General features: G+C 40.4%; 1 protein-coding gene and 1 long non-coding RNA gene across 9 annotated transcripts in view; one reads left to right on the forward strand and one right to left on the reverse strand.

Moving 5' to 3' along the window:
* Positions 1–2,234: 2,234 nt before the first annotated feature.
* The window catches only part of Myo10A (unconventional myosin 10A), a 63,059-nt gene continuing 40,897 nt past the window's right edge, over positions 2,235–24,396 (forward strand). For 2 of the 6 annotated variants that reach the window (XM_069127911.1, XM_069127914.1), the window contains exons 1-12: positions 2,235–2,693; positions 10,168–10,274; positions 17,498–17,608; positions 21,477–21,565; positions 21,653–21,716; positions 21,795–21,904; positions 22,108–22,392; positions 22,653–22,830; positions 22,918–23,196; positions 23,287–23,616; positions 23,804–24,091; positions 24,173–24,330. In XM_069127911.1, the coding sequence (XP_068984012.1) occupies positions 10,254–10,274; positions 17,498–17,608; positions 21,477–21,565; positions 21,653–21,716; positions 21,795–21,904; positions 22,108–22,392; positions 22,653–22,830; positions 22,918–23,196; positions 23,287–23,616; positions 23,804–24,091; positions 24,173–24,330 (1,913 nt within the window). In that variant the 5' untranslated portion in view covers positions 2,235–2,693; positions 10,168–10,253. Of the gene's footprint in view, positions 2,694–10,167; positions 10,275–15,057; positions 17,026–17,497; positions 17,609–21,128; positions 21,255–21,476; positions 21,566–21,652; positions 21,717–21,794; positions 21,905–22,107; positions 22,393–22,652; positions 22,831–22,917; positions 23,197–23,286; positions 23,617–23,803; positions 24,092–24,172; positions 24,331–24,396 lie in introns of those variants that run through there. The other 4 variants (XM_069127909.1, XM_069127910.1, XM_069127912.1 and 1 more) reach the window with 3 other exon arrangements.
* LOC138187291 (uncharacterized) lies at positions 10,269–13,527 on the reverse strand. 3 transcript variants are annotated; one of them, XR_011175145.1, is made up of 5 exons: positions 12,455–13,527; positions 11,451–11,634; positions 10,941–11,063; positions 10,616–10,840; positions 10,269–10,535 (listed from the first exon to the last, which is right to left on the reverse strand). It is a non-coding gene; the product is annotated as an uncharacterized LOC138187291 (long non-coding RNA). The 3 variants fall into 3 exon arrangements; XR_011175144.1 differs by having other exon boundaries at positions 10,616–10,845; positions 11,451–13,527; XR_011175143.1 differs by having other exon boundaries at positions 11,451–13,525.

Consider the following 24,396-nt stretch of genomic DNA (forward strand, 5'->3'; position numbering starts at 1 on the left):
TAGCGGGGCTTAAACCTGCCGATGTAACTTTATTTCAGCTCACGTGCAAATCCAATCCAGGCATGATTTTCCATTTCAAATCGAGCGTATATCAAAAGTCGGGCCGTCTCATCCATATCAATCGAAGAAGGGTATCGCGCTTCGTGTAGCTGAATTACAATAATTCTTTGAATCTATAGAAAAATTGTCAGGCTACATGAAATACACACGCACCCTGGCAACTCTGTAGCTTTCCCTTCGACTTATTTCCATAAGTAAATCCATTTCTGACAGAAGTACGGTACAGCCGATTTACCGACCGAAGAAATCATCGACGAAATACAAATATAAACATTTGAGAATAGTGTCTCAAGACAGTTTTAAATGAAGAAATTATTGCAGAATGGGTAGATAAATGAAAAAGTGAATAATACGTATTATCCTTGAGGATATTAAAATAGACAAGGCCACTTGGTGGGTTAGTGTAATTCAATGTTAATTTTATCTTGCTCACCCACGTGCATGGATTTTCACTGAAGAATCACTCAATATTTGAAAAGTCCCTGATAAACGGGTTGATAATCTTATCAGAAAAAGGAAACTTTTGGATGGTATTTGAAAAGATTTGTTTTTGTCAAACTGCAATGAATCGCGATGTGTCTTGGTATCTTTAATTTGTTTAAACAGTGGAGAAAATTTAATGTTTTATATATGTAAATATATTCGAATGATGTATGATAGGAATTTTAGATAGTTCATACGGGCGTCATCTACATTTACTTGATTCTTACACTGCTGTTCCTTTATTGAAATTCAATTATTTCTTTATTGTAATTTATAGTTTATCTTCTTTTAATTAAACTACTATTAAAGCAAATACTTCAGGCTTAAATATTTAATGCTGTGCAATAACTTTTATATTTAATAATTTCTATGAAGAATTCAACAGTTTTCCAATAGTATGGGATTTTAGACTTCTACCTTACCAACAAACGTTATGAGAACTAAACGACCAAACGTCCGTCTTTGTTAGCAACCAATACGGCTAACTTATATCCTCTGTAGTTATAATAGCTTTTTACAGGTTACTGTATACTTAATCGTGAATAAAACAGTCCAGAATAATTTACCAATATCAACAACGGATTCAAGGAAAATTCCAAAACAAACTTATCAGCTAACTGTGTATGAAATAGTACGATTTCCAACGATAAACTAGGATATAATTTATAATGACGAAATATTTTATTACAGAATTTGTATCAGATTTTTTTATTAATGGAAAATAAATCTACGAGCATATAAAATGTTTCGTTCAATAAATCATACGGATGGAACTGGAAGGACGTGAGTGGAAGTCCAAGGTACATTAGTCACATATCAACGCTAAGGTGTTGCAGGTGTTCGCATTTCTGAGCTACAAATAGACGCACGAAGGGTATACCCGTATTAACATAGAATAACCTAATAATAACGTACATTATTGACCTCTTTAGAAAACAAAGTATGTAGGTTATACATCTACTAAAAACACAGGAATCCGTGGAATCAATTATGAAATTCCATTGCCCGTTAACTATCAATTTGCTTATCTATATTTACACGGATCAAAAGTACGAACCATTCGTCAAATTTCAAGTTCTAACGTCAACAGTGAAATTGATAAATTGCCAAGTTCTGCGCAAACAAATACAGTTATTTCGTCATTATCCTATACAAACAATCCTGCAGCTACTTTTCTCCAGAGATCAAAAAGAAAAAAAAAAAGAGGAACAGAAGATTTCATCGACGCGTCGTATTAGCATTACCCATTTCCCCGATTCTCGAGCTCGACCCCACACCGTTTCGTTAACACGTGCTCGTGAGAGACCCGGTTCGAGCAAAAGTGAAAAGCAGCCTGGAAACCGAGCACGGCCTCAGGAGTCCCATACGGGGACAATGGCCGCCGATTAGACGACCTCTTTGGGGTGTTCCTTTTGCGAGAGAACTGGCGTATATATTTGGGAAACGCAGGTAGTCCCAAGTATGCACCTGCACACACCTGTAACGATCGTCTCGTCGGTGAACCCAACGACACCCGAGGAACAGGTAAAACATAGCCACCTATGGAGAACGAGAGGGGACCGACGAATCCACGCGTCGACAGTGCCACGAGCCACCTGTAATGTGTGTAACGGTACAGGAGGAGTGTACGGTGGCGCCGATCGTTGGCGACGCGAACTAAAAGTCTTCTTAGGCGAGGTCGAGCGACCGCATACCACGATCCGGAATCGCGTTGAGAACGCAGTCGGTGTCCGGTCGTCCGGGAACGCTCGAATTGCTAAGAGAAACGAGACGTTCGAGGTGTCCTGAAAGGACGACGTCCACCGCTTTCAGCGGCAAGTTCAAGTGACATACTCGTGAAAATAAACGTGTGATCCTAATTGATCCGAGGATTCCATCGATCCTCCTCGGTATTCGCACCGGTCGCGCCTTCGTTTTCCTCTCTGTATCACTTCTCCTTTCCACCTTCCTCTCCTTTGTTAACCGCTCCCGTACCATCCTCCGAGGGATCCTCGTGGCTTTGCTTCGTGATCGCATGCACGTCATCATCGGTGAACCAACTACTCTGTCTCCCTGTGCTTTAAACGATTCTCGTGACATCGTTCTGTATCGAAGGGATTGCGTCGATAAGTCGGATCAGGGAGACCTGGACCACCGAGGAAGCTAGCAAAGTGAGTAGAAACATCGTTTACACGGGTATGCCGCTTGGAGACATCGATGCGCGGTCGAGACATGCGCCCTTGTCCGCAACGCCTTCTTTACCGCGTGGGACTTTTCTACGCGTTCTTTCTCTCATTTACGTCTTCCCCGTTTCTATATTTGCGGATGTATATTCGTATGGAGACCAGTGTACTGGCTGATCGATTTTAAAATGGCGCGGTACACCCGTGACACTCGAGCTACGCCAGGTATTCCTCGGTCGTCCGGATGCTGTGAGCCAGTCCGAATGCCATTGGACGTGCCTTCCAGGCCCGTATCCTTTCGCTGCCATAAACATGGAGTTTCGAGCACGCTCCCTGTGTCACGTTGCCGATCGAGGCAGACCAGTTCCTCGTCCGGAGACAACGGAATTCTCACGATCTCGCGTACACCACGCACACCATGCTACGATAGATTATTCGTTTTACGAGTGGAGGTTGTTGTAAAATGGTTGCTGGGGGAAAGGGAACGAACGGTTTGTTGGAATCGGGCGTCGATGAATAAAGATGTAGTAGTACACAGGATACGATAGTAGACAGAATACGTAGATTTTATGGAATTCAGGTATAGGAAGCGTACAAGTAAATTACCATGGCGATAGCTGGTGATTATCGAAGAAGCTATCCTCGTTATATTGTTTATCCGACTGTCTTCTGAGTCATAGCTAATGCTCACGCTGTGATCACAGTTATTTATAATGATGCTAGCTGGATAATGGAATTGAAGCTGGATAATGAATTCTAATGTTTTTTGGGGCGAGAAATTTTTTCAGTTACAGGATTTAAACATTTCAATGTTTCCGAATATAGTTTAGACTTCCCATTGAATTAAATTGAATATTTCTGCTGGAAACATCGGGAGTAACATTTTATTTTCCGAAAACTTGAACACAGTCGAGCAGGAATATTCAAGTTCTGTCTCGTAAATCAACCAATCGGATTTGGTATATTTCCGATTAATTTTTTCGAAACATGATCAAGATACAGTTTGAGGTAGATGCCAGATTAGGCGAAAGTATTCAAGGACAGTGAATCGTGTGACCTCCCGCTGTTGCTGAAGAAAGATAGTGTCCCGTTATTAACATTCATTCATGTCACGCAGAAGTTCGAACGCGTTGAAAAGATGTTAGCAAACGGAGTAGTAGTTAATTAATGAACTGCTATTCGATGCAGCGCAAAGTTCTCCCTCCCTATTTATTCAGAATGTTAAGAGAATCCGATAAAATATACACAGTTTGCTTTTACGATCTTTTCTTCTGAACCTGCTGATATTCGATCGATCCAGTATAATTAGACACTGTACTTGCCTGTCTCTGATGAATTTTATTTATTCTCAGCGCTCAGGAATATGATCACGCTGTTTATATAAATGAAGAAATCAACGCAGCAGCGATAACAGATGCATAGATAACAGATAATTGTAAATAAATCAAACACTCGAAGAAGTGTTATTCGTAGAACATATTGTTTCAATCCAATAGCGATATTCAGTGAATTAGGAAATTCCGAGTGGATGTTAATTACGCTTGTTACGCTTGTCGCTCTTAAAACTTCCAATCAGTGCATCGATAAGAAAGTAAGGCTTTAGGAAGTACTTTCACCGTGAATTTTAACTCGTTTCATATCACTCGCAATCGAACTTTCAACGAACGGGCATACCAACTTCTCCCAATTACGGATAACTGCAAATATTTGCACAACCGTCGACGATATTTGCGAAATAATCCCGCGGCATTGGAAAATCTTGCACGAATTAATTGGAAGTAATACCGAGTACCTAACTAAACCGTTCGAACATTTCAGCCAATATTAAACTACTATTCAACTAATTCAGCCTTTGGTTTAATTTCCTAGGAATCCAATTCAACGGTGTTTTGATTTGTTCAATGAAACATTGATCTAGTCGAAGGTGTAACCCGATGAAAATAAAAATAAAAATTCGAAAACAATTTTTCTGTGGAATGTGATAGACGTTCTTTCGTTAACGAATTTCATCAATCAACACGATATGACGATATTCATGATACATTTAACATTCTGATAACTAAATCCTTCGAACTTCTGAATACAAATGTCACGTTTTATTTCATGCAAGGAATGCTTAAATATTCCTCTTTTTCTGTTTCAATAAAATTGCTTCAAATTCTACTTGTAATTTACAACGATACCGACGGAGATAAGTAATCTCTTGCGTGTCTTTTATTTCGATAAAGGAGAGGCGCGATTATGAATTACATAAGATCCTTGTATCACCGTAGTCGAGCTGCTGCTTTCTCTGTCTGACCTCGATTCTTTTCGATGTTAGATTCGGCTTCGTGCCTCCACCTCAGAAAAAAATCTGCCGTTCGATACTCTTGAATGCTTGATTCAACAACGTGCCTCAACCTCCACCTTTGCAAGAAATCTTTCACGGCTTGACAAGATAAATAAGATCGGTCTCACCTTTATTGCCAAAGCTGAAATCAAAGGTGTGTTCTGATCTTTTATTTTTCGTCTAAACACGATAATGTCAGCGCGCTAGTTTCGACAATGAATATTCATCAGTATGAAATTTGAATATACAGTACGCGACCAGATGCGATTAAATACGTTTGACACATGAACCGGGAATACCATGTGAAGTTTTCAACAATTCCCGCACAACGCGAGACGTTATATCGGCGAAGAAATCAATGAGTAATTTAAGGTTCGAATATTTCTCAAGCTATCGAAGCGTACGTCAAAAGCAAACAAAAGACAATACACCGCCGATCTACCTTCATCACGATCATGCTGTATGTAATTGGTCGTTAATAACTGTATCAAGAATAATGCTATGAGCTACGAAACACGAGAGTTGCGTAGGAATGTCGTTAGCACTGCACAAGAAATCGGCGAAAGGAAAATGATAAAGGATTTTATATTTTTCCACGACGATTTTCTAAAGATCGACTCATTGTTTCGGAAGAAAGATACCTATCCTACTTGTCTATGTTTTCTCAGAATCGTATAAATTTTTCAACTGAGGAGAAGAAAAGTACAGCGCACGAAACAATGAATAACGAGACGCTACCATGGAACAATATTGTAACGAACGACAAAACATTTTTTTTTTTTTGCTTTTGTTCCGCAACGTTCGCGTTTTGCGACGCACAATTTGTCTTGCTGAACGATTTGACAGGAGCAAATTATCCATTTCAACGAAATGGAAGGCAATTTATTCGGTGCCCTGAAAACTTATTTCACCGTATCGTAGCTGCAATGACGATTTGTCGCTGTAATTTCGTATCATTTTCTGGGACGGGTCTACCGTTGTACGTAAAGACCTTCTGATTCTAATATCGCGTGGTCATCATTCTCAAAAAAGAATTTTCCATAACTCATAATGATTTCTAATGGGATGTCTACTGTAAACAGTGAAATGATAAATTTAGTATCTAATATTAGTTGATAAAGACTTTGCAAGTTGCAGATTGAAAAGTCACTAGGTTAGAAAAAGGTATAGTTGTAATCTTCCTAAAAATGTCGATTGCATCGACTCGATGTTATAGAAAATATTAAGCTGGATCATAAAATTTAAATTTGATATAATACCTGTTACATTTGCAATATCGTCCCTGCTATTTACCGCACATAACGGTTACTACCGAGTATACAGTAACTAGATACACCTACTAAACTGCTAGTACTAAATTTAGAAACTCATTTCGCCGCGATATATCTGACAATATGAGGCACACGATTCACTCTTAGAAATTTCCCAACTCCATCAGTTTTATCAGAGATAATACTCCATATCGATGTATGTCACATTGTTTTATACAATCATAATTTCTCAGACACTTATAAAATATTTAAATTAGCTGATATGTGTTTGCACTATATTACGGATATTTGTAAACCAAATTTTCCTCAGTCTAACCAAAACTATATCTTAAAATTTTCTCCCCTGTCAACAAAATGCACATTTCGATCCTGTTAGAGTTCGACGATCGGTAACAACTTTGACAAATATCACACATCTCACTTCCCGCTTAAACCTTGGACAATTTTTACGAAAAGAAAGGAACAAAACTTTTTCTCCTCTTTGCACCTGTCCAAACAATCTCTTTACACGACTCGTCTCATTAATAATTCAGAGAGGCTCGTATATTCGCTCCGCAAACATAGAAAACAGTCGAATCGACGATTCTGATACGGGTGATTCATAACGTGTCGTTAACTCTAGCAGCTAGCCAGAGGTGCAGATACTGCAGATGCGTGTGCACACGGTCGCGAGCATCGATCATGCGAACAAATCGTCGAGTAAAAGTACCACCTCCTGGTGTCCTTCTGCGATACTCACGCTGGAATGTATTTTGCAATCTTATGCTAATTTCGTTAGTCAGCCTGGCGGTCACTCGGTTCTCTTCGAGATTCGTGTCTACCAAGATTCGTCGCGTATGGTATACAACCGAGAATGGAATAGAAGGAGGCGTAGCCGAGACGAAACGATGGAACAATAGCGGCGGCAATTTGGCCTTTCGACACTATCGATTGTTCATTGTCCTTTCTTCTATCCTTAAACGCGTCCCATTGACTGGGACGAAGAAAATGGCGAAGATCGTTACGTGCAAATATCTTTTTACACTGACATTGAAATGTTTATGACCGATCGTTGGATGAACGACGAGAAGTAGTAGGTGGTAACAATCCGTTTTATCGGTAACGTAAACCAGCTGCCAGTCTGTGTCGCAATAGAGAGTTAGTTATTGATGAATATAATCAGTGCTGCAACGAAAGACATTTTCATGCGATCGTGGGTGGCACAAGTTGGATCAAGACGAGAAGCGTAGAATGGAAGATTCTAGATGAATAGTAGTTGGCAAAACAGATTTTTTTTCGGGCGACAGACAGAATCCTGTATTTTTGTAGACAGTGCATTTTATACCAATTGATTTAAATGCGATAAATTACTTCCAAAAGCTGTTCGTAATTTAGGTGTATTTTTCGAAACACTGGTATGTGGCTGTGATTTCTGAAATCTTTTCTCCAATAATTTTCGTGTTATCTTCGTCATGCTACGGTATCGATAAGAAGGACAGCAACTTCAGTATATCTTTGGTATTAAAATACACCGCGAAGGCTTTATCGGCTGCCATTGTATTCACAATCGTTTTCTGAGTTATATAGCAAACTAAATGATAAACGAATGGTAGACACGATCCTTCGAGAATAAAATGTCAATGGTACGAGGCGGTGAAATATCTCGGTTTGAAGTACTACTGTACTTCGTATTCAATACAACATTGAAAACAGAATTTGCACTCGTGAAACATTGAATTTCCCGCGTTCAGACTTGTCACTTGGTAATTTAAAATTTGATATCTGGTTTTCTAAAATATTCAACAACTTTTTGTATTCTGGCGTTGATGTGAAAAGAGATTTCGGTAGTTTACCAATTCGTAACGTTTCCAAAATTCATTCATTCCATTCACGGATGTACTAAATCTGTGAGGCAACTCGGACGTTTCAATTTGCGATGCTGAAATATTCTATCAGCGTACGGAAATTTTACGCATCGTGGATTAAACTTTTCTTCCACTTTCTCCTTAACAATAAACAGCATAGAGTATTTCAGCCGCTATCGTTCTCGTTTATGATCGACAGACTGAGAGGAAAAAAGGCAGAACCGATTGTCGTTTCTTCGTCATTCGCGGTGGAGATCATTTTCTTGCGACAGTTCCGGTATTCCAGGAACGCGACTCAATCGATTTCAGCGGTGATCGCTTTCCAAATGCATAGGGGAAAACAGGAACCTTTTTCCTTCTTCCAGCAGAAATTATGATTCATACAAACGTAACGTGATATCTCAATTTTCTGAATCGAGCTACCGTTTCTTCACGCAAATACAAAACACTTTGCGACATTTCCGGTGTTTCTGAAACGCCACGCGATGGATATCAATGACTTACCACGCGAACGATATTTTCTGAAGAGCTGCATCAATGTCGCAAAATTTAGAAAAATTTCAAAATGTCAAATTCTTCAGCAGCGTGATGAAATTTTTAATTTGATCGATTGGTCGATTGATTAATGGAGTACGATGTGAAAGAAATTAATTATAAAGCATCTCGATTCATTTAATCGATCGATGACGTTAGTCATCAACCGGTGATTAGAAATATTATCTGGCCATCAATCATCCGCTAATTGAAAATACCGATCGTCACCAATTATTAATTTTTGATTCAAATGCAATTAATGTGTTATTTTATGTATATGAATACGTAATATATTATTTAAAACTGGATTTCCTTCCATTTTATCGTAGTAATTGAAAGTTAGATATTGTCCAACGCTGCTTCCAAAATAATAAACGCGCGATGAATCTGCCAACCGCTTTTTTCGGTGTGCCAACAGATTTCACAGACTCAAAAAATCCGCATTCCAATTGGTTGAACATAATTCAAGGTCGACGTGAGCTGACCAGCGACCATGGTAGAATTCGTCGATTCTTCTCCGTAGTAAATACGATGTCAAACGTGCGATCATTTTATATTCCCTCCACGTCCTAAAATCTAAAGACACGAGCCGTGTACCTAATCGCTCTTCGATATGTTGAAGCGGAAGATGGAAGAGTTCGAACTCCGATCGAATTTTTCTTCTTAAACCGCTGCTTCGAGCGTTGACTGCCATTGACACCGGAACTCGAATAATAATCAACCGCTGCAAGGTGCTTCCGGTTCGTAAAAACGTATTACTCTTTCCGATCACGCGTTTGCAGAGCTTATGACGTCGATCGGCTCGTTTACGATTCGTCTTGTGCTTCAATTCTGTGATTCTCGTATTCTGATATAACTGATCGGCAGGAAAATGTCGTTGCGCGAAGAACGCGTTCTTCTTTCCAATAAAATTTAGATAATCCATGCTTTCGAAGCTTTGTCTAGTTTCCTTTGCTTCGTAAATTTGGATTTCCAACCATTCATGCACATAAAATTAGTGTTAATAGTATTTGTCCATTTGTATTCATGTCTATTCGACTTGGACGACTTTTAGAACTTTAGCAATTTACACAGTTGAGTGAACAGAGGATAAATAGAATTTGTACAAAAATGGAATATATATTACAAGACACCGGATGATTGTAGTTTTAAAAGGACTCGAGCGAAGAATGATGTACCACGAGCAATTACGCTTTAGTCGATCCTATTTCTTCGCAATTAAAACAGTAAAGTCTTTAATTCTTTTCTAGCAGTTGCAAGAGATCGTTTTGTTACAAACATTTTACAGTTGATTACATTTTATCTATTTGGTTAAGTATAATTTAAAATGAAGTACTGCAATTACCTTCTATGAAACAACGATTATATCGGTTTCGTTCAATCAGCTGCAAACATTAATTATGTATCTTCTTTAGTTTCTTTATAATTCTTATCTTCTTGATCGCACTACAATAATAACAGAACTCGTTTTTTTTTGTTTACAGCAGGCAGAGACCAACAACCTCACCTGCAACGTTGCAAAATGAGGGTAGCTTATTCTTTTTGGACAGTTCTTTAACATTATCTCAAGATGTACGCCGAGTGGCAAAAGGTGAGTCACATTTTATATACTACACCTTGCCTGTCTAATTTCAGCATACCGTTTTTTCTGTCGTTCTTTGAATCACAAACTCAATGCAAAACGATTACAGAATCATCTTTTAATCCGATAGTCTTAAAACACATTTCCCGAGTCACAAAAAAAACGAGATACTTTTCTTTTAAACCACCGTCTCGTATTCCGTTTGTATGTTGCAAGATATTTACATAATCATCTTTGCGTGCTTAGAACCGCTAATCTGTGTGGTCAAACCTATTTAAAATACAATTACCGAATAGAACGCGATTAAAAAATGCACGAAGATTTTTTCATTAGAAAGAAGCGGTGTATACTGTTTGTTGCGTGGTTGCACAATGTTTACGTGGTCAGGATCGTAGCGAGGATTGTTGCGTGGTTGGAGTCAATGATCTGTGCACACGCAATTGCGTCGCCGTGCAAGCCAGCCACTTTCGAATGCCTTTGCGCTTCGCGTTGCCTCGTCCAGCGACCTAGTCGCGCTCTATTCGCAGCTCCTATTCGGATACGTTTTACTACGATATAATTTGCTTCTCGCTTCGCTGCTCTACGGACAATACGAAAATATGAAAAACGAAACGTTCCACGAAATTACCAACATGCAACATTTCGCGGATCGTATAGTAGAGAAATGGTTCTCACGTGAAACTATACAGCTTGTGTAACTTATATCTTTCAGCCGGAGAACAAATGGAGCTCGATTGTTTAATGAAGAATTCTGCATGCTCAAATCGCTCGTGAGATATAATCGAGCACAATGCTCCGCTGTAACACGATAAAAGCAGTTTTCGTTCTTATTCTTTGAATTGATTGTTGAAGAGTAACACAAGCGTTCGTTTCGAAAGAAGGAATTTATTAGAAAGTATTGAATTAATCGGAAAGTTTGTAACCAAATATAAGAAAAACGTGAAGGTAATGTATGTCAATGGAATGGATACTTTATGAAATGATCTACGTATCAGTGCTTTCAATAACTTTCTTCATTTACCAAAAATATGACAAGTCTCTCTTCGAAAACTGTCTAAAATTTTGTCAGCAACGAATTCCTTCGTAATATTTATATATTATTATTATAAAATATTATTATATGTTATATTAAACTATTAAAAACATTGTGTAAAGACTAGAATTAAATAATTGGAATTAGGTTACCTCTAAACTGAATAAGACCGAACTTTCAAACTAAGGTCGAATATCTTTTATCGACTTTGGATCAAATACATGCTTCCATTATTTTAAGAAAGTTCGTGGTAAATATTCATATTCAAGTCCCACGAAATATACGACAGAATATATCGATCATTAGGGACTAGGAATTTTCTGATCGATATACCATCTAGAGAAGAGACAAGATAAAACAAAGTCCACAGTATAATATTCAATAATTAGAAAAGGAAATGTGGCGTATTAATTATCGAGGCTGAACCGATGAGTCTCTCCTATCTGTTACGTTACTTCAATTTCCTATGATATTGGTTACGCTAGTCGACGACGATGCCTTCCTCAATTATTCTCGGGCTCATTACTCATGATTGGACCCGTGTAATACTGACTCGAATAAAAGTGAGAACGCGGGTGAATCTGCCCGGAGAAAATTATTTCGAATATTTGTAACAGCCTCGCTTCTCCATTAACTTCATCCATCGCGATCGGTGAAACTTTCCAACAAGCTTCGTCTCTCCGACAGTTTACCTAACTTTACCTCACTTTTGCTATCAAGGAAGAGGAGAACAATTTTAAAAAATTCTTTTCCATTGCAAATTATTCATGACTCGCATCACATATTCAACTCGAAACCTTTTAAAATCTAAATTATACAATAAAAAAAACTTCACATACGTAGTTTCACTTACTCATCGTAATTACTAACACTGTTTCTTCCAACACCGAAATATTCTAACTGAATGAGGCACACGTGACTAACGGAACAACAAGTCAGCAACAGAGCCAACACATCAAATACAAGAAATAAACAACCACAAAAATCTTTCGAGTAGACACTTTGCTAGACGAATATTAAAAAAAAAAGAAAAAAGAAAAAAAAGAAAGAAAAGAATCGCGGTGAAACAACTTCAGAGCGATCTCGATCGGTTTTCTCTACGATAAACTCGTATGAACGCGGTTTGAACGGTTCTGCGAACACAATCGGTTTTTACCATCGACAGGCGAAGCCGCTTCTGCAACTCGCCACGGTGGCTAGTTAGAGAATCGCTTCCCGTTCGCGGCGGGCAAAGCCTATATCCAAGTAGCCTAGCTCCACGTAGGCGTAGGCGTATTTAGCGCGTAATTTATATAAGAAGAGAGGCACGCTTGGTTCCACCCCAAAGCACTTCGATCCACTGGCGCCAGCACCTCTTCTTTCGCCTCTGTTTCCATGGAAAGTGGACGAAAAATGTTCGCTCGAACCGTCATGGTTTCGCAATATTTCAGCTTATCCGCGTAGCTGCCTGTTAGATCGTCTTAGACCGTTCGTCGAAAGGGAAACCGGAGGAACGGTTTCGCGGAGACACGTAGCCACGATTGGCCAATTATCCGGTGGCTTAATTAAAAACAAGTATACGCCACTGTGCATACACAGCAATTGTTGCGGAGAAGAGGTGTATAACTTCCAGTGTTGCATCGAACATCCTCGCGTCCGGATCGCGGAACTCGATACCTTTTCGTTTAAACCAACAAGTTTTCCCTTATCTCCCTCTGGCGTACCGAAGGGTGAATAAAATTTAGGCCGTCGCTACCACTTTATTTTATCGTTCGTCAACATGTAATTTGTGTTTCAAGACAGTGGTTTTGTAAAGTTTCCATTTGGCCCCGTTTCGATGATAGGTTTTTCATCGAGAAATAGTAGCGCGGATCGAGGAAATCCCCGACCTAGAGTAAAAGTTTTTCAAAAGGTTTTCGGGTTCCGTTCACGGTGGATGTGTGACAGCGAGAAGGGTATAGTTTGCGATGTTTATCGACGAATATGGTGGAACGTGTTTGTACGTGAAACTAGCTTGTGAAACGAGTCGAAGGACAGCGGGATCGAGAAGAGGAGGGACGCGTGGAGACGACTGTCGCGGAGGAGTTGCGCTTGCAAATAGAAAATTTCACGAACTGTCAATAGCAGAGTGCATAGCTCCATTCTTTTGTTCTTTTGTTTCCGATGAGGGTGTAGGATTGAAGTATCTATGTCAGACGTGTTTAAAACGTGATTTGAAAGACACGTGTTGGAAAGTATTTAATTACGATGTCGTATGTAATAAAAAGGACAAAGAAGAACGATCTAAGAAGAACTATCGAGGAACTAAATAGATTCATAGCTATTTAAATCTCGAGTGACAAGTGTATAAAAGATTTCTGAGGCTGACAACATCTACGTGCACGTATTCCCAAAACGTCCCATTGGAAGACCGTTAACGCATTCTATGTAAGCAACAGCACAGATTTTTCGAGACTGATGACCCAATGTGCCCAATAGTAATCGTCTCAGTGGCCTGCTGACTTCTTTACACTGAATTGAAAATGCGTGACGGTATTGTGCCCGGCGATTGTCTCAAATCTTGACCGTACGTGTGTAGATTCTCCAACAACTCCAACTTCAGACTACTCGTGTCTTTCAATAATCACTTTGTCGCTCAAACGGTGCATTCAATGATAAATAGTCTCTTACAATGCTTGTCTCAAGCATCATTTACAGATAGCTCGTCTCTTCTATTGGAAAAATAGCATATGATTTCTGACAACAAAAATAAATAACAAGGATTTATGGTAATTCCTAAGGAAGTCTGTCTCGAGAAGATACTCGAATCATCGTGATGATACTGACACAGAATGGAAGCAAGGTCACTGACGTCTACTTTTGACTAGAAGGTATTCTACAGGGACGACTTTACGAGCCAGGTCATGCTTGCACAAGCTTTCTGCAAATAGAAAGAATACTCTACAGGGATCTTAACTGTTTGCCAACCTTGAACCCTGTAGCAGTTTGCATTTACTTGCGGTAAAGAGAGACAGGACGCGAAGAAAATACATATAATATAAACTCAAATAAAATGAACGAAGCGAACCGAACTTGCGAATTTTTATATTAATCTTTACCTCGAGCAACTAACCTGCTATTTGATTTGCAATAGAAAAATATTTACACGATAAAAATATGGACGATTTACAACTACATACATACTACACGATATTAGGAGCTGGTGCTTAGTTTCCGGTCAGACGAGAAACTGTTAACAAAACTCGTACGATCGAATCTGATAAGAAGGTCAGGTTTATTCAGGCGAATTCCCAGTAGCCGGCTGTTAGTCGGCGTTAAATGAAACTAGCACGCGTTGAAACCCCTGTTGGTGAATTACGTGCTTCGTGGCCTGTTTGTGATTTAATTGGCGTTCCCATTAGCGTAGTCCTTAAAAATGTCTTCAACAGAGCATACCGTCGTCTCTGGAATGTTTCTAACCGCGAGTCGAAACGGGTCGATCGTCCATTTCCAGTGTTTTACGAGCAGTTACCACTCCTCGGGATAGAAAGTGGCAAACTGGATGACTCACGAGAGCTTTCCATGCTATCAAATGACTTCTAACAAGCCTCCGCGTAACTTGTTAGTACTTGGAGTTCATCGCGCGGATCGTTGGAGCGAAGAAAATTCGAAGATGTCGACGAAAATTGCCGGTTGAATGATCCCTGAACGATTGGACTCGCTTCCGATTCGCCTTCATTGGGATTTTGCGCGGTCAGCATCGAAGAAAGTCGATAATGTCGATTAAAATCGAACGCTGACCGGTATACGCGCAACATGGAGCCCGCGATAGCGTGCAACAAGAAAGCCGAGCGCAGGTCTACGCGATCGTCGACCTCGAAGAATCGGTTTTCGTCACGAAACACGCGCTCGGAAGCTTTCTACGCCGACGTGGAACCGTTATCCGTTCGACGCGCATTGCATAATTCCACCGGCCCAGACCCAGATACAAATTCCGCTCCAAATTCCAGCGGATCGACGGAACGCGTTAAGAGGCATCCAACTTCCGGTCGTCCAAAGAATCTGGACTTAGGTACCACGCCGGAATCCGCCCTCAAAGTTGGCAAATCGCCCGGACAAGAGGCGTGTCACACCATTCCACGAGACGTTGCGGTGTCTCGAAAAGAGATTTTGCGAAGGTACAGCAAGGAACACGAAAATCCTTCAAAAATTTCCGAAGTCTTGCGTCATCGTTGGAAACGTACCGTGGATCTCGATAAGGATCAAGAAGAAAGACCAAGAACGCTACCTTCGATCGCTAAAAGATCACACAAAGACGCAACCAAGACGGCTCAAGCGACGCAGGGATTCAAAAAGATCTCCAGGCAGGATATATTACGTAGAAGAGCGAGCGTGGATGTACCAGTAGGCATTTCTCGAGGAAGAAGCCACGGTGAGGAGAAGGTAGAAAGTTCAGAGGTGAAAGGTGCCACAGCGAAATCCTCCTCCAGTTTCCTAAAGAATGTCCCGAGGCCGAGAAACCCTGGGTGGGGCAAAGAGGACGAGAGAGAGTCCAGGTCAGTCTGTGATTTCCTGGCAGTCACTAGTAAGCTGCAGGACATTACCCGCGGCCTTGTGCCGAGACCATCGACCTTGCCCAAGATAATTCACACGTCGAGATCTGTTAGAATCGGAGAAGATTGGGCCAGCCCTAGGCTGGCCAAGGATGCGGTGAGAAAAGAGCCGCCAGTCTACGGGAGAATACGAAGAAGAAAAACCTCTTTGCCATCTAACACTGGCACTCTAAGGGGTTCAATCGCGTCTTTGAACACCCTGTCCAGGTATCCCAAACCTGGCAGCGTACACGTGAGAGAAAGAGCCGTGGACGTGGAGTTTCGAACGACTACGAGACATCTTCGCGATCCAGTTCCTGACACGCCATATTATTCAGCGACGCTGCCTCTCGTTGACATGAAAACGAATTCCCAGCGAAATGCGATTTATGCCAAAGTGTCTCGAAAAACGTCGAAGAGCCTTCAGAATAACGATAACAAGACTGATTCGAAAGATGGTGTTGATGGTAGGATCGAGGGTGAAGTAGACATCGGTCATAGGACCATGTCGCGCAAGAGGATCATCGAGAATACGAAGGACACCTACGGAGAGCGTAGCAGCTCGAAGACCGAAGACTCTGTCGAAATTCAAGCAGAATTTCAATCAGAAAGTCAGTCGTATCAGAACAAGAACTTCGACGTGCGTGGAAAGAAAGAATCGGATGAGATCCACGTCGATCGATCGAAAGAAACAAACGCGGGTGTAAGTGGAGAAAGTGGAGTCGATAGACGCGATTCTCGAGCAGAAGGCAATTGGACGAAGTCTAAGGACGCGACCAAGAACAGATCCAAGTCTCAAGGCAGACCGACCGAAAACTTTCGCTCAACGCAACGAGAGATCGGTGCAGCGACCAGGTTGGCGACTACTCTTCCAAGTTATGTGAAAAGTTCGAGAAAGTGTTCGACCGAAAGCCCGCCAGAGATCGACTGTCACAAAAAATTGCCCAAGGAAACGGGTATCTCGTCGAAACAGAGCAAAGAGAGATCAAACTACGTGAAAAAGTCCGCGAGCAGTCATGTTAGGACTTACAGCGACGCAAACAGCGGTCGATCAAACTCACCGGTCACTACATCCTCGATTTTTGGATTTTGCACCGGCAAAAGGAAAGTTCAATCTTCGTCGAACATAACGAAGGTTGAAAGTGTTTCGACGTGTCCAACGTGGAACGTGGGAACGGTTAGCATCACTTAGAAATGTTTTGATAAAAATATCTGTGACAATAATTACGTATTTCTTTTGATCCCTCCTCCGAGATTGCGGTACGGAGAATTCCTGAGATTCTAAGCACGATTCTTGGCATTTTATTACACTGAATAATATCTACGTGATTGTATCGATGGAATTTCTCCGTGGTATTTGTGAAGAAATTGTTAATGTTTCTATTTCCTTCCTCGAAGAAATTCTTTAAATATTCGGGATTATTTGGTTCCTATTTATACCTGGATGGCTAAAATTTTACTGAGAAATGTTATGAAATGCAGTCATAGCAAAAAAGTGAATTATAAAATTACAATATTGTTCTTGGAATACATTTTCTAACGTTCAGTTTCTCCTACGTCTTTTCACGCGACTTTTATTAACAAACTGTGTTTCGAGATCATATATTTTCTATCTCAACTGGTTTCATACAAAATTATCTTTTTTTCAGGGTGAGTTGGTGTGGTTCGACCCGGGTGTCGGCCACGTGTTGCCAGGAGAGGTTTTAGAATACCACAGGGCTGCCAACGTCCTCTCCGTGCAGGCAGTAATAGCCGGCAAGGTACGAAATCAATTTACTCAATTTACTCAATTTACTCTTGTAAAAAGTACGTTACTACCTGAATGAGCCGTTCTTCGAGCGCGATGATGACTGGAAGCAGGACAAGCTCGAAGCGTAAATTATTCGCGATTCAAACGATCGACCGGATAAGTTATGCAAGATCTGTGACACAACCTCGATTATGATGCATGAAGCAGAGACGCGTTCCTTGCGTCGACGTTCAACTTCGGTGATTGACTTCGCTCCTTTCTTTCATGACTGAATAGAAATATCAGATATTTACCGTTTGTCCTGTAGACGGGTTAACAATGAAACTACGCTCCATGTTATTATCACCAAGGGCCAGAGAAACCCCATAGACGTGTGTTAGAGAGTATACGCTAGTCAACAATACTAGTTGGCCACTTCGAGGCCAAGGAACAACCGGTTATTCTGCATTTCCTTAAAGCGAGCCTTGCTTCGGGCGGTCGGTCGACATTCTTACTATGTTCCATTGACTTTTTGCTAGTGTAATTTGGCGCAGTAACAATGGCAAACGGTGACTGCGAACTGCGCTGACTCGGGTTCCAGCGTGGGTGGTTGAAAATAGTTGAATTTATGGAATCGAATGAATTGCGGTTATGAGCTGACACGACTTTCAGGCGATGTAAATGAGTCAAAGAATATTATTTAACGTATCTAGATAAATTCATAGTTAATCAATTTCAGATAAAGGACGAACTTTTTCATTGGATACCACAAAGCTATAACTCTTTTTCATTTCTAATAAACGCAATTTGAATATTGGATCTACCTTTATAACAAACAAAGAAAATATAGTGCTCGATGAAGAGTAAATAAGTCTATCATCATTAATATAACTAACGAAAATGTGAACAACGTTGTTAAATAATGAAACGTAACAGGTACAATATTTCATCGCTTAGTCATAGAAGAATATATTCCACAAACTCGTTCATAAATTCCAATTAAGTTGATCAACAACTCTCAAGAATGTTACAAACAATAGACACAGTTGCAGACAGCGTTGTACCACATTCGTAAACGTGTCGCAGGAAGAGAAATGAAACGTGTTCGAGGAGAAACGAGAGTTTCCATGGTGGACACCCGATGCAGTAGTCAAATACGTCGGGTCTCGGCTAGAAAGTCGAATCAAGCGTCGAATGCCGTGCATACTTGGTGAAATACCGCGAAATACTTCCGCGAAAGTGGCCTACAGTATCTCGGAAAATTAAGTCTGCCGGCTAACAGAACGATGTATCGATCACCGCGTGAAAGTGCATACGAAAAGGGGCAGCATGCCGGCTGCTTGCAACACCTTCTTGCACTTTCAAGCTCCAAGGACACCGTATTGCCAACAATCTTGTCTCCGAGTTTTTCGCGTCTCAGTCTTTCACTTTCGTGAATTCGCGTTTCTTCTTTCACTAGCATCGTTAAAAGAATGATTTGATAGTTTCGATGAGGTAACTCGATGGTAGTCTCTTCCACATACTGTGAACGTTAGATTCGCTAATTTCTTTGTGTCGATAATAATCAGTTTCACTTTAGTCCACTTTTCGTTTATGATCGTGCTCAACATATGAAAAGTTTGTTCGTCGTTAACGTGTTTTGCCCTGAAATGTAAAATAGAACTACACAGTGCGCTGTCAGTGATAACAATCGTAAATCGTGCATCGTCTCTGGGAAGCGTTTAAGTCTGACGTATTCAACGCACAGAGTTAATTGCACACCCTGTCTGCTACCGGCAAAGAAATTGCCAAGTTTCTTCTTCAGCGAAAATCTCATCCATTGTTCTCCTTAGATATTATTTCACTTCGACGTTACAAGTTTCGATAAATTGATACGTCAAGTCACAACGTACCGAATTTCTTGACTGTAAAAAGGAGGATAGGACAATCAAGATCTTCCGCAATTTTATTCACAACAAACGACAAACGTAGATCGCAGACGAGCAGCTGGATTTAGTATCGATTATTTTTCTATGCACTCGTGTGCCTTGTATTCGATTTCTCGATGCATTGTCGTGCATCGGTAGCGGAGTCCAGTTCAACGGTGTCCCATTATAGATAACGACGCACAGAGGCGTAGAAATGAGACATTTATAATTGTATTACATAGACATTACGTAATAGTGTCACATTTGTATTTCGTTAATTGCGCAAATATTACCAGTTCGCATCTGCTAATAACAGTGATTCATTGCACAATTCTGTGATATGCTAATAAAAAAATACGCTAGTAAAAATAAGCTGTAACATGTGATACACTTCCTTTTTCTGTTAATTTCTTGACGCGATTTACTATCTTTTCGTAAAGAAACAATTAGTATGAAACTTTAGTACTCGACACCCATTTGAAAATTAATTCTAGGGTACATCTGTAATTAAGATCACAAAATGTCAAGAGGAAAAACACGATCTCGATGGATAAAGTCGATCCTGGAATGAATGACGAAATATTTTGATATCTTTCCTATTGCTGCAGCGAAGTTCTTTTAAACTAGCATGCGAAAGGACGCTTTCAATTCATCTTCATAGCACCATGAAGAATTCGAGAGTTCATTAAAACCTGGTAACGGTATTAGTTTCTGTTTACTACGACGTATCAAGCCAGCAGAACGTTCCGTATCCTTCCGCTGAATCGCGTTCCCTCGTAATCGTAACGCGGCGACGCCAATGGAATTGCAACTGCAAACTCAGGCAACCCGGTATCCGGTTAAGTCTCATGTGAGTGGCTTTCGCGTCTTATGTGAATACGCGCGAATCTTCCTTTTTTATCGTGCATTCTCTCCGGAGATCGGGTCGCAACCGTCGAGAAAATCAGGCAAAAAGTCGCTCGAAGAAACACACTGTCGAGAAACTTCTAGCACCGATGGATCAAAATAATCAACTTTGGGGAACTTCTCTTTCGAACGTCTACAAATGGTGAAAAACAATCGTCAAGTAACATACGTCAACAAACGTTTTTCTGCGAATTATTTCACGACTAGTTTTCTCGTCAATTTACTAATGGCCGAAGTAGCAGATTACAATCCTAATGTTTCTATAATTTATGAAGAATCGGAATCATCGTCTTCGTACGTGGCTGCTGCTTCAGACACAGGAGATACAGACGCAGTGAATCCAGACAGCAACTGCACAGACAAGCTCTGTTCCGATTCAAGAGGGGAACTGGTCAAACATTCTACATGCCAGTGTCAGAAATTTGCTACGGAGTCGCCGAGTTATGATGTTCCTGTTCAAAAGTCAAGGTTACGCTCGAAGGAAAGTGTTTCCAGCCGTAAGGACGACGATGTGTGCATGTGCACTTCGCGACAAGGCTTCGTTGAGGGACATTACAAAATGACGAAGTCGTTGTTGAAGAACTTAAAGTCAGTCGCGGATGGTCAGAATCTGAGAGAAGATTTTCTCGAAGAATCTCACGATGGCTCGAGTAACTTCTTCACGGCCGCGTCCATGTTTTCTTGCGAGTTTTTACGGTTCTATCCGAAGGATGGCGAAAGCAATGACAGTAGCAGGTTTTCGAGAAGACAAGGCACGGGGAGAAGAACGAGGGCCAACGAAGCAATCTTGAGGCCGAAGACAAAGAAGACGCCGGGAACCTTAACGTATCTCTGCCTCCGTGTGATCGACGAAAATGTAATGCGGTGCGAGAAAATATTCGAGATCGTTTGAAACAACGCGAAGGAGAAAATTCTTCTTGTATCAAAATTCTTTAACATCGAAAAGACTAAGTAGAGCCAAAAAATTAGAAATTGCTGGTGATCGAGGTTGAAGTCGTTATAAGCTGTATACTGTTTTATTTAAGAAAACTGAACGTTTATGAATATGCGAATAACAATTCGTTAATTGGTCTTGTTATGTTTTAGCCTCAAATCTTCACCCTCACTAATTTAAGTGGAGTAAAACCAAGGCAGGATCTTGGACAGAATGGAATCGAAGACATGATTCAATTAACGTGAGTTTTATTACATTCACTGTTATATGAATTCTCTGTGTCGGGTAAAATTAATTGCGTTACTCTGAAGCACCATTGTAATTACAGCGACTTAAACGAAGCTTCTCTATTATGGAATCTCAAGATTCGTTACGACAAGGAATTAATATACGTATGTTTCTTTTCATTCCTTCCTCTCATTAACACCAAGCGTTATTATAATTCAATGAATATTTTTCCTGAACAACAGACATACACGGGGAGCATCTTAGTGGCGGTGAATCCTTATAAAATGTTCGACATTTATGGCCTGGACCAAGTAAAACTCTACGAAGGACGAATACTTGGCACATTGCCTCCGTGAGTTACAAACGTTCCACTTATAACTCGAGTAATAAGAAAGTAATGGCTTTTCACACTCTAATGAATTCAATCTCCAACAGAATTTCAATTTTACGGAATAATATTTCTTGTCTTATTTATACGATATCTTTTTTCCATTTTTCTCCTACTGTACGATATTCTGTATTAATGGAAGAAATTTCACATCGATGTAATTGCAGTCATCTGTTTGCCGTGGGTTCGTCGGCGTACAGTCAAGTAACTGCTGCAAATAATGCTAGCGCGAATCAAGTAGTCGTTATTTCCGGCGAATCCGGTTCAGGAAAAACGGAATCCACGAAACTCGTAATGCAATATCTAGCCGCTGTTAATCGTGCGCCAAACAATCTCGTTACCGAGCAAATTCTCGAGGCGACGCCCCTGTTGGAGAGCTTCGGAAATGCAAAAACTCCCAGGAACGATAACAGCAGCAGATTTGGAAAATATTTAGAAGTTTATTTTAGAGAGTAAGTAGTTGGAAATTTAATATACAAACCAAACTTCAAAGGCGTATAATTTAAATGAAATAAAAAAGCAAAATATTGGCAATAAATAATTTTTGAACACCCCGTATATTTAAAAGTTCATAAATATCAACCTAATTAAGATATTAACAAAATCCAAGCGGCTGTGTTAGAAAATGAGAGATATTTATCGCACAATCGTACGTGTAAAGAGAAATTATCCGCTGAAGATTTAATTCAATTAATTCACCAATTATTTTCAGCGGAGTGATAGTAGGGGGAAGAATAACTCAGTATCTCCTAGAAAAAAGTAGAATAGTCACGCAAGCGCCAGAAGAAAGGAACTACCACGTATTCTACGAGCTCCTAGCTGGTCTCGATCAACAGCTCAGGGATAAATACGGATTGCTGACACCTGATAAATACTTCTATTTAAACCAGGTGATTAAAGCATCGAAAATCACAACTTAAACGAAACTAACATTTTTTTTGAAACATATAAATCTAACGACAACGTCGATTTACCAGGGCGGAAATTGCGAGATCGATGGGAAGAGCGACACTCAAGACTTCAAAGCTCTTTTATCCGCCATGCAAGTTTTGGGATTCACGTCCGAAGAACAAGACACGATTTTCAAAATCCTCGCCAGCGTGTTACACCTTGGAAACGTGTACTTTCACCGAAAGCAGATGAGACATGGCCAAGAAGGCGTGGAAGTTGGCTCTGACGCCGAAATTCGTTGGGCTGCTCATCTTCTTCAAGTCAATTCCGATGGGATCATCAGAGCACTCACGACCAAAACGACGGTAAGTAAGAAAATAAAATAAGATAAGAAAAGAAGAAAATAGTTGCTCTGGATTTCTATTTAACTCCAAGATAATCGAGTTCCTTCGTAGGAAGCGAGAAACGAGAGAGTTTTCACGGCGCTGAATATCGACCAGGCTCTAGACGCCAGAGATGCCTTCGCCAAGGCTTTGTACAGTTCGCTGTTTTCCTGGTTGGTCGCTCGTGTTAATCACATCGTCTACAAAGGAACGAAACAGACCGCCGCGATCTCGATACTCGATATATTCGGGTTCGAGAATTTCACAGAGAACAGCCTCGAGCAACTGTGCATCAATTACGCCAACGAGAACCTTCAGTTCTATTTTAACAAGCATATATTCAAGTTGGAGCAGCAAGAATACGCCAAGGAAAAAATCGATTGGACGACGATTAATTATACTGTGAGTGAAAGTTGCCTCGACGTGTCGATTAATTGGTTCGATTATCTTTAGACAAATAAGCTGATGGATTTCTATCGGGAAAAATACGACTCTTGGATCGCTTGAAATCGATACGAGGCAGTGATTAATCACTGAATTTTTTATTGTTTTTCATAACCAAGGAATCTTTTGTTGTATACCTATACAGGACAATCTGCCGGTCATACATCTTATAGCGAAGAAACCAGTTGGGATTCTTCATCTCCTTGATGACGAGAGCAATTTTCCTAAAGCGACTGATCATTCGTTCCTAGAAAAATGCCATTACAATCATGCTTTGAGCGAACTGTACTCGAGACCAAGAATGAGTTCCGCAGAGTTCGCAATTAAACACTACGCTGGCCAAGTTTGGTACAACGTCGAAGGTTTCTTGGATAAAAATAGAGACACGCTGAGACCGGACGTAGTAGAATTACTAATAAGCAGCAAAATATCCGTAAGTTTTCTCCATTCCAGGGAAACGACTGTTCGTTATGAAACTCGTTAAAGTTTTAATCAACGACTGATTCCGTTTTAGATGGTCAGCAAGATGTTCCAACATGTAAGGACAGCTCACGAAGCCAATAAAACCATGAATAAACCAAATGGTAGATTCGTCACCATGAAACCAAGGACACCAACCGTATCCGCTCGATTTCACGATAGTCTACAGCAACTTTTGGATTCCATGTCTCAGTAAGAATATATAAAATTTCACTATACATCAACGAAGTTACGACTCTGCTCAATGCTCTACTTCTC

This window comes from Bombus flavifrons, chromosome 14 (genome assembly GCF_040668555.2).
Source record: "Bombus flavifrons isolate JBK064 chromosome 14, iyBomFlav1_principal, whole genome shotgun sequence".
Taxonomy (NCBI): Eukaryota; Metazoa; Arthropoda; class Insecta; order Hymenoptera; family Apidae; genus Bombus; species Bombus flavifrons.